The sequence below is a fragment of the Heterocephalus glaber genome, unplaced genomic scaffold (assembly GCF_053883595.1).
Source record: "Heterocephalus glaber isolate CG9 unplaced genomic scaffold, H.glaber_assembly_v1.0 deba00001472, whole genome shotgun sequence".
Taxonomy (NCBI): domain Eukaryota; kingdom Metazoa; phylum Chordata; class Mammalia; order Rodentia; family Bathyergidae; genus Heterocephalus; species Heterocephalus glaber.
In genome coordinates this window covers 74,679,910-74,694,136 of record NW_028258315.1, presented here as the reverse complement: position 1 = coordinate 74,694,136, position 14,227 = coordinate 74,679,910, and the positions used below count along the sequence as shown (strand labels likewise).

Here is a 14,227-nt window from a genome sequence, read left to right as displayed (position 1 = left end):
GTTTCATCCCCCAGTACCAGAAAAAAAAAAATACTGCTTAAGTAAACTCATTAAAACTAAATTAGAATTCAAGAAAAATTAAAGAGCCAGACTTGGGAGGCTGAGGCAGGAGGATCATTATGAGGTTGAGGCCAGCCTGGGCTACATAGTGAGTTCAGGGCCTGCCTGAACTACAAAGCAAGACCCTGTCTCAAAAAAAAACAAGAAAGAAAGAAAAGAAAAATTAAAGTATTGTCTTTGGAGGAATTCGGAAAATCTGCTTACAACAGCCCAACTAGAAGCTGTCGTACTGGCACATCAGACAAAACACAAATCTATGCTAGGTGTGGGGGGCACACATCCATAATCCCAGCTACCTAGGAAACTGAGGCAGGAGGCCCTCAAAGTTTGAAGCCAGCCTGGGTACTCTGGTGAGACTGTCTCAAAGTAAAATTTATCAGAGGGCTAGAGATGGAGCTACATGGCACAGTGCTTGTACAGCACACACAAAGCTCTGGGTTTAATCCTCAGTACCCGCCCCCACCAAAAAAGCAAATCTGAAAACAAGTGTTTGGCCACTACCTTCTTATAACAGTCTTTGAAGATGTGCAACCCATGGAGGTAAAAAAAATCACTCATTTCAGCAATTTAGCACTACTCTAGTCAGGCAGCACTTTGCCCTCAGCAAGACTTAACACATTGCTAAACTCTGTAACACAATGCCAACCACAATGCTTTGAGGATTTATCATCATAATTACAAATACTCCTAAACTTTCCAAATTGTAAAAACTCAACAAAATAAGCAAGTTGCTTGCTAAACAAAACCAGATGCAAATTTCATCATAATCTAGAATGTTAGAATAGCTTCATTACTGACATGTTCACTGCAAAACTAAAAATACTGAAATATACACAAAATAGTAACTACAAAAGAAACGATCATCAGCAAAAGGAAACTACAACATAAATCAAAATCTATATTGGTCTGTGACTAACCTGTAACATAAACCTATGAAACACCTGTATGCTCCTTTATATAAAGGGCCCATTTTGTCAGTTGCAGCGCCTATCTACTTTAAGATCATATTTGTGGTAAGACATATAAGAAGGGGGAAGGAAAGAGGAAGAAAAACAACCTATCACAGGATGTTGACAAGTGTAACTACTAAATTTTAGAATATACTGGTGAGCATGCATCGCCACATAACACTAAAATATATACCAGGTTCATCTAACACCAGGTTACTTTGGCTTTCAATTTCAACCAGCTCAACTCACAGGAACCTAGTGCCCTTTTTCAAAATACCCTTTTTCTGGGCCGGAGATTTAGCTCAGTGGTTTCGCTGCCTGCTACACAAGCGCAAGGAGCAGAGTTCGATCCCTGGTACCAAAAAAAAAAAAAAAATCAAAATACCCTTTTTCATACTCTACTTCTCTTCAAACAAAACCTGTGTACCACTGGAACACAGACAGACCAAACAGTTTTCCAATCAAATGACCAGACGAAACAATTCTTCAATCTAACTCACTGCCCTATAGTTTCATTTGGACAGATGACAGATTTACTGCCTCTCTTTTTTATTACAAATCTATGGACTGTGGCCCAAAGATACCACAGAAAAGTTAATTGAACTCCCGATAATATGCCCAGGGTGCCATATCGCTGGAGTGATCATTATCCAAGCACAGTCCCCAAAGAGAAAGCTTACACACTCAGAAAAAACTTCTATCTACCCATCACCAACAAATTCCAACTGGGTTCCTATCTTCCACTTATGCTAATGGCTATATTTTTAAAGTACTTCTAACAGACTCACGAAATGTTTTAACTGGCATTCACAAATGGAATATGTTATCAATGTGTTGTTCATTCCACATGCCAAAATAAACTCAATGAGGACAGGACTCTGTCTACCTTATTTGTCTATATTCTCAATGCTGAGCACCTCTGATTCTTAATATCCACAAAATGAACGAAATCACTTAACAACACATTTCATAGAATAGTCCCAAAATTTCATTCAGAATAGAACTGTATTAAATCGCATACTGGCTAACAAAGTAGATCATTTTTTAAAACTTGGGAATCTTAACAGTGCTCTTTGCTGTAACAGAATTTAACCTACACCAGAAAACAAGACTATCAATTTCAATCAATTCTATGTGACACTACATTGATGTTTTCTACAAAAGCAAAACAAAAACTGTATGTAAGATGAATGACTTTCCTCCCTCCCATGATCAGTGAAAATTATAGTTTTCTTTTTTTGAGACAAGATCTCAGAATGTAATCCAGGCTGGCTTACACTCATGATCCTCCTGACTCAGCTTCCAGAATGCTTGGATCACAGGTGCACACCACCACATTCATTAAATTACAGAATTTTAGATGGAGGAGAAACCTTAAAGCTAAATTATGAAACAGAGGGGCTCCAATTTAATCAAATTATTTTGCATAATTAAAAGCCTAAAATATTTTATGGATATTAATTTTATTTTTTCTTGGCAGTCTTCTAAGCAGTCTGCTGTGAATTAAAAGTTAAGCTGACAAATATAATCTCTTACTTTTATGACTTTCATTTACCAAAAAAAAAAAAAAAAAAATGGATGAGGAAAGATTTGCCAATCCCAATATTCCTTTTTTCACAGTCTTTAAATCTAAATTCTGTACACCTTCAACCTTTTACTGCCCTCTCATTTTATTTTTTTAGATTGATGGCTTACATTTGATTTCTATTATTGATTTGTATAGGCTTACTACAGCCAAGTATTATGTTCCCAAAGGTTTGGGAACAAAGCCTTCCCCTACCATGCCATTAATAATGATGTTGAGAATTCTTGTGCCATTTGTCTACCCACTAATTTCTATTAGGCTAAAGCTGATTCTATTTTGTTGGACACTACAAAACAGGTTCTAAATAAATATTATTATGTGGTATGAATGAATGACTTTGAGGGCAAGTCTTATATGCTGTTTCTGCTAAGTAGACAGTATTGGGAATGCATCATACTTTCTTGCTTTTATGAAAACTTAAGATGCTCTTTACTGCTGAACTGAAAATTTGCAAATAAGAACAGGCAACAATGTATTTGATATACGCTATTAGAGAAGCTGTTATATATCGCTTCTCGGCCTTTCGGCAATGATCAAGTGTAGAGAAGCTGTTATATAACAGTTTATTCAAAGACTGCCCAAAGAATTACAGAAGACTCCTTAGGAGTTTCCAGTATTCCATTACCATCACTGTAAATGATCTTCCCAATAACCACTGCTAAATGACTTCACTGTTTGGAGACCTGGTTTTCTTCTATGTTTAGAGAATTTACAAATGAACGTAATGAAATAATGACTACTCTCCAAGGCCTTGGCGACAATCTTAAAATTAAGGGGGAGGGAAGGGAGTTGGATGGTTTAAAGAAAACTAGAATAAAAACACGTGAAAAGCGATTCTCCTGTTAGTTGTAAAAGACTGGAAATTTTTCCCAGGAACCTTTCTTCCTTTACTGGTCAGAGTAAAAATTGGATGTAGGAAAATTTCTAACACTCTCATCCCCTTTGAGTCACAAACTAGGAAGGGAGAAGAGAGTCACCATGGTGGGGGCCCAAGTACCCTACACACGAAAGCAGGAAGTCTGCTTGAGGATGGGCCACTCGTTCATTACCCCAAACTGGGGCCCCGGCCTTCTGGAAGTTCACCCTTAACTCCCTTCCATCCCTGAAGCTAAGTCAATCTCCCGGGGAAACGTGATTTTTGCTAAGTTGAATCCGAGCAGCGCAGCTCAGCCCGGGACACCGAGACCCTCCTCTTACTACTTGGCCTCCTCCTCCCGCACAGGCCACAAGAGGAGGAGGCGGACCTGGCAGGCAACAGCCCCGAGCAGCCCTGGCCCGAAGGCAGGCGGATCGTCCACGCGGCCAGCGAATTCACCGAACAAAGCACCTCGCCGGCCGGCCGGGGAGACCGGGAAAGGGCGGAAAAAGTCTCACCAGCTCCAAACCGTGCCTGGGGCTACAGACAGGTGGAGCCGCGGTGTCCCCCACGGTTTCAGGGGCTCCTTGGCAGTCCGGCGCCGAGGCCAGGGCTGGGAGAGCGCCGCGCAGCCCGGGCAGGGGGTGGCCGCGTTCAGGGCGCCCGCGGAGGGCGAGGCGGCGAGGATGCCCCGAATCGAGCCAGCCGGCCGCACACAAAGGGGCTGGCGACGCGCCGGCCGGGGCGAGTGACCGAGCGCGACGCCCGCCGCGCCCCCGTCTTTGTCTGCCTCGCTCGGGGCGCGCCCTCCCCCACCCGGACCCCGCCGCCCGCAGCGCCCTCACCCTGCTCGTTACCCGGGTGAGTAGCGGTCTCATCTGCTCGCCGGCCCCATCCGCCTCCATGGCCTGCCGGCAGCCCGCGGCGGCCGCTACCGCGGCCGAGAGCCCGCGCGCGAGGGGCACGGACGTGCGTCTGGGCTCGGGCCGCGCGCGGAGAGCCGAGCGCGGAGGACGCGGGGCGCGCGTGCCCGCGTGGCTGCTACGGCGCGGGAGTGAGGCCGCGGCGGGGAGCGCGGGACGTGAAGGGAACGAGCAGGAGCGCCGGACCGGGCGGAGGAGGGAGCCGCGTAGGGCCGGGGCGGGGCCGCACTCGGCACGCCCCCTGCCAGTTTGGCACCGCCGAGCGGCCCTCACTGCCGCAGGCCCAGCCAGGAGGCCACCCGGAGGTGGGCGGAGGGGAGGGCAACGGATATCTGTCCCAGCCAATCCCCAGCTCGCAGGCTTCCGCCCCCCCCAACTCCCCGCCTCCTGGAGGCCCCGCCCCTCTCTGTAAACGCTTAATTGACCCAGGCTGAGAATCTAACTCGTTTTTCGGGTCAGAAGTTCCACTGACGTCGGGAAGTGCGGTGGGGGTCACCACCTCCCCTGGCTGTAAACCACGTGTTTTACGGACTGGAGGGAAAGGGCAGCCCGTCCCTGTCAAGGAACTAACGGGTCTTCAGGACAAGATGCAGAAACTCTAACTTGAGGCCTGTGAAAGAGGAGGGACACCTGACTAGGATCCTCAGGTGCTTCCCGCTGACCGTGCACCACGACGGGCTCGGGCTCGGGCTCGGGCTCCTGCAGTCTTCTGAGTCCACTCTACAGGGCGTCTCTCGAGTGTGTCTCTGTACCTGGAGATGATGAAAGTACCTGTCACACAGGGTCAAGATGAAGCAGATTACTATCTCGAAATGTGCTCAGCACATGGCATGCTTCTTGTCATTGTCAGGGGTCTCTTGATGTTTAATTGAGAGAACAAAAGATTTAGTTGAGAAGAGCAGAATCTGGCTATGAAAGGAAATACATGTGTTAGAGGGTCTGGAAGTCACCTCCTATCCGTCTCCAACATGATATTAGAAAAGCCCTTTGTGATCCATAATCAGCTAAGTGTTCGGGACTGACATTTTGCAAGCATACTTCACCCCTAATCCTCACAACACCACAGGATATATTTGCCATGGTTTGAGTCCCCAAAAGCATGTTTTGGAAACTTAATCCCCTATGCAAGTGTTGGAAGGTAGGGCGGAAGGAGAGGTATTTAGGTCCTCTGGGCCCCACGCTCATGAATGGATTAATGAAAATTATAAAAGGGCCTGAGTCTATAAACACAATCTCTTGCTCTCACTATAATCTTTTGGAGTTTTGCTTCCTGATGGGGGAGGAAGGTTTTCACCAGATGCAGTCCTTCAACTTTAAACTTCTCAGCCTCTAAAACTGTGAAAAAATATATTTCTCTTCTCTATAAACTTCCAAGCCTATAATATTGTGTTATAGCAACACCAAATAGACTGAGACAATGTTGAATCCCCATTTTACAGATAAACAAGCTGAGGTTCACAGAAATAACAGGTTTTAGGTGGTAGTATGCAGAATTCTATCATACTATTCAAAAGCTTCACTAAGTAAAGAGGAACAACAATAGAAAAAAGATGAAACAAGAATGAAAAGGAATGACATAGAGAACTGGAGGAAAAAAATGCCTCCTAAAATTGAAGATATCAGCCACTTGAGCCTATACCTTCAATTTCAAAGATTAATATAATTTATATCAAAGAATTTGCCCTAGGCTCTCTTACAATGCCATCCTGCCCATAGAATGCTAATTAATATATACAGATCACCTCTGCTCCCTTCCTTTGCTCCCTTCCTTTGCTGTATTTGTCCACATAGCACTGATTTCCTTGTAGCATTCCATGTATTTTATGCTTTATTTGACACCATCTGTACACACACGTGCACACACACGCACACACACACACGAGTGCTCCATGTGGGCAGCAATTTTTTCTCTGTTGTGTTTGCTGTTATATCCCTAGCATCTACAAGAGGGCTTGGCCGTCGTGTCTCAGAACATGTGTGGGGCACAATATCTGCCCTTCCTGAGACCTAAGAGCACCATAAGCAACTATTGAGCATGTGGCCAAAGTGATTAGGTACAAGAACAATACAGGAGCCATGATCCTTGGTGCCAGAGTTGAAAGTACTAAATAATCAACTTCAGATAAAAATATATGCTTACCAGAGCTTGCTAAACAATGAGTAAACACTCTTCATTTATCTTGTGAAAAGAAAAACTAAACCCTTGGTTTATTTAACCAACAAATAGTCTTGAATGACTGCTGTGCTATCTAGCACTTCTCCCACTCTTCACGTCATCCCCCCTCCTGGAATAATAACATAGTAATGGTCCGATTTATAGAACTTATTACTCTCAGTTGCCCACTTAATTCAGGTTCAGCTCGAACTCATCCTGAGGTGATGGTAGACTAAGTAAAGAAGATAATGTGTTAAAGTTGCTTCGTGTAAGTGAAGATGGCTATAAAGTGTTTTTGAGGTACTGAATAGCAAAGGTTCTCTTAAATATTTTAAATATTTATCAGAAATGTAGCACAAGGGACTATTTGCTCAACAAAGGTGAATGTGAACCTAAATGCACCACTAAAAATGAGTTGGTAGCAGATAAAATTAATGTTTTAGCTGTATCCTAAATTCAGGACACTTCCAGGTTCCTGGAACAGTAGGTAATTCTAGTAGGAACTTGGATATAGCTTTGACAAGATCTTCATCCTGAGGAGCCTACAGTCTTCCTTCGAACAATTCTTTATAGCCAGGGAATACTTTGTAAAGACCAGCAGCAGCTTCTGTGTCATCTGAAAAGCCCAAAACCACCTTTAACCTTTAAAGGAGGATCCTTTAGACAATTATATGTATCTTCATTGGCTCTTCTTATAGTTTAAATTTTCTCAGTCATCTGATCCTATAAGGTGTAGAGAGAAGAAACTTTCTATCCTCAAAAGCCTTTTTTTTTCAGTGCAGAAGATCAAGCCCAGGGCCTTCTCACTGAACTACATCCCCAGCCCTTTTAACATTTTTTAAAAATTTTGTGACAAGATCTCAAGTTGGGCTCAAACTAATGATCCTCTTGCCTCAGCCTCCCAGAGTACTGGGATTATGGAGATGACTATCCATGCCCAGCTCCTCTGAAACTTTGATAATTGAGTTTATTAAATAGACAGTAGACAGATTAGCAGGAGAAAAAAACATTGTAATTGCACACATATGCAGAGAGGCTCACAAACATGAGATTTTAAAAAAAGGCCAAATGAGCCCAGCCTGCTGGTATATGCCTATAATCCCAGCACCCTGAAGCTGAGATAGGAAGATATATTGATTGGAAATACAAAGCCAACCTGGGCAACTCAGTGACCTCAGTGACTTAAGGGAGCCCCTGCCTGTCTCAAAATTTAAAAAAAAAAAATTAAAAAGGGCTGGAAATGTAGTTATGTAGTGAAATGTAGAAGGCCCTGGGTTTAACCTCCAGTACTGCAAAGGGGGAAAAAAAGACCAGATGTTTGAAATTTATGTACCATCCTCAGCCGCAGAAAGAAATAGGGAGTTGGGGCTTGTGGAAGTGTGATGGCAGGAGATACATTGTGAAGAAAGGTTGTCTTATTATTGCAATAAAGAGTCTCTCAGGTAATGAAATTTGGTTTTAGAATAGCCCTCAAAAACACAGGTGAAAGTCTGTGGCATGTGTCTGGGTGTGGTATAGGTACTTTCTGTAAAGCAGGTTATCTTTCCTCATTGATGAGAAGGACTGAGGACAGTTGAGTTCATTTAGGGAGGAGCTGTCTTCAGACAGATAAGTAAACTTCAGAGAAAGGGGCCAGAGACTGGAGGGGAGAGGAAGGTCAGAGAGACCTTGACTCCAAAGCTGTTCTGAGGAGTTCCAAAGGCTCTTAGTTCAAAGTACTCAGCATCCCAGCATGTCTGGGAGCATCATTTTCTGACATCCAACAGAGGAAAACTAAAATCCTTGAAATGGTAACTTCTAGAACATGAGGGCAACTGCAATGAGGGAAAGACAAAAGGAAAATGCTTTAAATAATCATTGTTCTTTATTCCATAGGCTAGGCCTACAGATACATTTTCAAACAGGAAATAACAAGCAGACTTGGTCCCCACCTCATGGAGTTCAGAGTGGAAGACGCTAACATGTAAACAAACATCAATAACACTATGTGTGTGACTGTAATATGGCCCTGGGGACCTCAGGGACAGAGAGTGGGATGAACTCTGCTGGGTGTGGAAGGGAATGAGGCTGCCTGCTATGAGGGAAAGACATATAAAAATGTTTGGAAAAGCTACACAGAAATACAGTACATTTAAACTGATCTATGAATGATGATGGTATAGGCAGTGTAGTAGGAAATGTATTTTATCTTTGCCTCTGGTTCCTGTCACAAGGCTCCTAAAACCTTTAACCTTTCCTGAGTGGTAGTAGTTAGTGTCTTTTGTTATTCACTATGAATTCGTAGACTGGGCGTGGTGGTACAAGCCTGTAATCCCAGCACTTTTCTAACAAACTGGTAACTGTAGGTAAGGGTTTCCCTGAGTTATCTGGGCCTTCCTAGCACACTATCAAACCCAGCGAAGACACCATTTGACGCCTCCAATTTGATCAAAGTATGGGCAACAGCCTACTACTTGTATGATGGGCTTCTGAAGTCAGGGCTGGCATGGAGGACTCGACCTGTGGGATTGGACACTCGCACTGAATTGAATTAAAGAATCCATTCGGTGTCCAGAGATTGCTTAGCATGTGGGAAAACACACACACACACACACACACATCTAGTCTCAGAAGTGTCATGTGTTACTGTAAGAGGAGAGAAGAAAACAGGTTTTATTTCCTGTTACAGTATCACTTCATTAAATAAATGCAAAGAAGAGAAGGAAGAAGAGCATCACAGGCAGAGGTTACGGCAAGGTCAAGGGCATTGATTTGAAAATACAGGACAGCCTAATGACAAAGCCTGGCCGCTCTGGAGGCAGGTTGCTTTGAGCTGGCTCCCTTTGCACTCCTGGCTGTGTCTGTAGGCAAGTCACCTGGCCTCAGCAGCCTCGAGTTTTCTTTTGCATGGTACTGGGGATTAAACCTGGAGCCTTTTCCCTGAGCAATATTCCCAGCTCTTTTTTTAAATTCTTTTTGAGGTCTCCCTACACTGCTAAATTGCCCCAGCTGGGCCCAAATTTGCCGTCCTCCTGCCTCAGTGTCTCCAAGTGCTGGGATTACAGGCTTGTGCCACCACACCTGGCTGACATTGTTGGAAGGTGTTTTAGTGGTACTTTCCTCATGTACTGCAATAAGGATTAAATGAGAGCATCAACCACAGCACCTATATATAAGCAATAATGTTTGTTATCATTATCTGATTGGAAGCCATGAGGTGAGAAAAAAGGGGACTGGGTTCGAATAAGGGGAAGAGATTAATGTTCCAGGTTCCTAAGGAGCTTATATTTCACATCACAGTGCAAACTCAAGTGCAGCAACTATATCTAACTTGTCACTGGCTGCATCCTAGAGTGCCTGGCATATAGTAGTACACTTGAAAAGATTTTGAATAGTGGTGAATGTAACAGAGCAGCTCTTTCAGCAAGTTGTCTTTGACAATTACTTTTGCTTCCCCCTTCTCTTTGCCTTTCACCTCCCTAATATCTTTTTGCAAGGTTTACTGTCCCCTGCCTTTTGCTCAGCATTCTAAAGAGAAGCCCCAGTGGGGTACCATGGCTTATACCTATAATCCCAGCATTCAGGGGGCTAAGGCAAGAGGATCTTGAGATTGAGGTCAGCCTGGCCTACATAGGGAGTTCAGGGCCAGCCTGGCCTACACAGTGAGACCCTATCTCAAAAAACTTAAATATGTATGCACACACATTTATACACACATACCCTACCTAAAGTATTAAGATGTTAACAGATAATTAAACATTTTAGATTTATAGGACACAGAACACCTGATGACCTTTATAATGCCCCTCTTTAGTCTTTGATTCTGTAAATTGCTGTGAGGTTCAACTGGCAGAAAAGCAGTACAGTGGACCCTTGACTTACAAACTCAATTGGTTCCCCAGGGCTGGTTGTAACTCAATTGGTCATAAGTCAATACAGCTGAGATCTGGATGTGTACCTGGGTACACACTGTAGATAACAAGAGGCAGATGAGTCTTCCATTAGCCTAATTAACCCAAGTTGTCAGGCTGGTTGGTTGTAACTTGAAAGCTCACTGTATGTTTTAAGGAAATCCAGCAATTAGCTGTAGAAGGTCGAGGTCCACTGCAAGGTTCTGCCAGATGAAAAAGGAGACAACACTGTGGATGATGAAGACCCAACTCAGCACACAGCTTTCCTGCTCAGCCCTTCCTTTCCCTCTCTATAAAAGCTCTTTCTTTGTGCTCCTGTACACCATGCTAATGAAGGAACTTTAAAGTGGAGCCCCTCTATTTTGTCCTGACTACCAGCTCATGGATAAACCTGATTCTTTACTAACTCTTTTCTCCCAAAAATTGACCTTTGAGCTATGGACAGCCTGGACCTTAGCCCAGTAACATGAACACCAAGGAAATTCAATTTTTTTTGTACACATAAATACAGATCCATCTTACCAGAGAGCATTAAGGAGGGAAATGATTTGAAATGTGACTAGTCTTAATTGAAATATACCAAAGTTGAAAAGATTTAACACAAACAAAGAAAGTAATCTTGTAGTCATCATAGATTAGTTACATAGTGAAATGGTAATTTTTTCATATATGGGGGTAAATAAATTTAAAATTAATTTCATATATTTCTCTTGATGTTGTTAATGTGGCTCCTAGAACATTTAAATTACATATGTGGAAGCCAGGTGTGGTGGTACATGCCCGTGATCCCACCACTTGAGAGGCTGGGGCAAGAAGTTCAAAAGTTTGTGGCCAACCTGGACAACTTAGAGACCCTTTCTTAAAATAAAAATGAAAAGGCATGGAGATATAGCTCAGTGATAGAGCACTTGCCTCACATGAATGAGGTCAATCATCAACATCATGGAAAAAAAAAACCTTTACATCATTGTAAAGCCTCACATCATTGTATTGAATGGCACTGGGTTATAAAGCATAAACTAAAGCAATGCTAAAGGGGATAAAAAATATAAGCAATAGTTTGGAAGTAAAACTGATAGAACATAATGACTCATTAGATATAGATGGTGCAGAAGGAACAACCAGAAAACATCTTTGGAGATGTTGGATTTGATAGCTTCAGCAACATCCAGGGAGAGATGAGAAAATAGATCTGTAGCTACAGACAGAGCTCTGGGCTACAAGTATACAGTCCAAGAAACTTACTTGTCTCTACTGAAGTAACTAAATCCTCAGGCTAGCATACTACCAGATACTTTGGAGAGAATTCTTACTCAAAGAGTCATCCAGAGAGAGAGAGAGAGAGAATGATATAGATGCTAAGACCAAGCTACATATGACATGGGAACTCTATGTAGATATGCAGTTCACCTGGAATGGAATACTACTAGTTCTAGAGGCACCTGTTTCCTTTTCACAATTACAAAGCATTTCCATCTGTTTTTACTGATTAAAAAGTATGGATAGAACATATGTTCAGGTATGGTCACTGAAACATTTGTGATAGAAAAAATGGCAATCATCAATATGTCTGTTATGATTTATGTGTAGATGTCCCCCAAAGCTTCATGCAGTCATAGGTGGGGTTTTTTCAGAGGTAGCTGAATCTAGAGGGATGTTGGGATTAAGGATGTGTGATCACTAAATCAGTCCACTGATTGGTTTGGCACCTTCCTAATCCCAGTAGCCTAGTTAAAGTAACAAAAGGGGCAGAAAGAAGCCACTAGGTTTTCTTGCTTGCTTGATTTCTTGCCCTCTGCCTGCCATGAACTGTTTCTGCTCTGCAATGCCTGCCTTCCATGCCACCCTACCTAGGAGCCAGTGGATTATGGATTGAAACCTCTACAAACTGTGAGCTAAATAAACCTTCCCTCCCTTAACTTGTGGGTGTTGGGTATTCTGTCTCAGCAATGAGAAAAGTAACTAAAACAATGTCCATAAATGAAGGCGACTGTTTAAATATATTTTAGTGTTCTAATGATAAAATGCAATTCAACATCAAAAAGAATGGATTAGCTGGCCATGGTGGTGCACACCTATAACCTCAGCACTTGGAAGACTGAGGCAGGAGGATAACAAGGCCAGCCTGTGCTGCATCTTAATGAGACCCTATCAAAAAAAAGAAGAAAGGACAGAAAGGACGGGAAGGAGGGAGGGAAGGAAGGAAGGAAGAAAAGAAAAGAAAGAAAGAGAAAGAAAGAGGGAAAGAAAGAGAGAAAGAAAGGGAGAGAGAAAGAAAGGAAGAAGGAAGCTGGGTGTGCAGGTATATGTCTGTAATTACAGAACTCTGGCAGAATGAGGCACAAATTTTGCAAGTTTGATCCCAGCCTGGTCAGTTTAGTGGCTTAGCAAGACCCTGACTCAATAAAAAATAAAAAGGGCTAGAGATGTAGCTCATTGAGAAGGCCCTAGGATATACTGCAGCATTCTTAAAAAGGAATTATTTTAGAATTTCAATTGTCCCTTTTCATTTATTTTGGTTTTATGCTAAAACACACAAAATTATTTGTGAGCTTATTTCTGATTCCTTTATACACAGATTTATTCAGAAGGAGCTACATTTACCAAAACTAAAAACAGCAAGTGCTACCATGGTTAAATAACTCAGTGAGTAAGGAAGGGACCTGGAACTGAACCATGTACAGGCTGACATTTAGTTCATTGTTTCTTTTGCAATGCTGATTTTTTTTTCAAGTCAGTTCAAAGTCATTGATCAGCTAGCTTTGTCAGGCGTCAGACTGGAATGCTCTAATTTACCACTGTAGCAGGTGGCAGGCAAGCACAGAACACTGTGCACTGGCACTCCGAGATGTGTCAGCAAACTTCTTTTAAAGATTGTTCCATGTTTTGATTTAGATGATTTTTTTTTTAAGTCACAATCTGATCTGTTCATGCCGAAGTACACTTGGGTGTGGTTTATGTTTCAGAAGAATGTTCCTTGAGGGTAGGCAAGCATTTGATCCCTGTTGTTCAGGTCATATAAAGAGGGTCTCTCTTTACATTCAGCTAAACTTCAAAAAACACCCCTTATATAAAAGTGGTCCTGGGCCAGGGATTTAGCTCAGTGGTTCCACCGCCTGCCTCTCGAGCGCAAGGTCCTGAGTTCAATTCCTGGTACCAAAAAAAAAAAGAAAAAGAAAAAGAAAGGAGTCCTTTCAGGCAAATCCACAATTAGGACTGTGATGAATTTTAGAGAAGAATACATCTAAACAAAAAGGAAAATCTGAAATTCCAAGGTTCCATTTTGAGAAACACAGAAAGAGATTTAATAGACTTTTAGGAAGCCAAAAATAGAAGAAAAGATTTCTTGCCATGGAATTAAAATTCTCAAAGTATTATCATGCATTCATGTTGGGGATTTATCTCAGTGGTTCTTGCTCCTGCCTCGCAAATTCAAGTTCCCAAGTTCGATCCCCCATATCCCTCCGCCCAAAAAATTGCTTGAATTAGTTTACATCATCTTGGAAATTTATACTCATTTTACTTTAAAATAATCTAAAACTGGTAGGAAAGAGGAGATTTGGGTTCTACATAACATTGTATGTATCACTTAATGCCTCCAGACTTGTTTCCTCTTCCAATGGGAAGATCCAGGCCACAATCCTGTCCTCAATTGCAAAATCCAGAGCTCTGAATGGCTATTTTGTTTCTATTTGTGTTTTTGGTGCTGGGCATTAAACCCAGGCCCACAAGCATGCTTGTCAAGCACTCTACCACTGAGCTACACCTCCAATCCCAGAAGATTCAAACAAGCCAGTTTGGGAAACCC

The 14,227-nt window shown here is 42.6% G+C and overlaps 1 protein-coding gene across 16 annotated transcripts in view; it reads right to left on the bottom strand.

Moving 5' to 3' along the window:
- Positions 1–4,671, bottom strand: part of Slc4a7 (solute carrier family 4 member 7) — a 113,769-nt gene extending 109,098 nt beyond the window's left edge. For 4 of the 16 annotated variants that reach the window (XM_087182173.1, XM_087182182.1, XM_087182186.1 and 1 more), the window contains exon 1: positions 4,309–4,671. In XM_087182173.1, coding sequence (XP_087038299.1) covers positions 4,309–4,356 — 48 coding nt within the window. In that variant the 5' untranslated portion in view covers positions 4,357–4,671. Of the gene's footprint in view, positions 1–4,296 lie in introns of all 16 variants that reach the window. The other 12 variants (XM_087182172.1, XM_021238664.2, XM_087182176.1 and 9 more) reach the window with 8 other exon arrangements.
- Between the last annotated feature and the right edge of the window lie 9,556 nt (positions 4,672–14,227).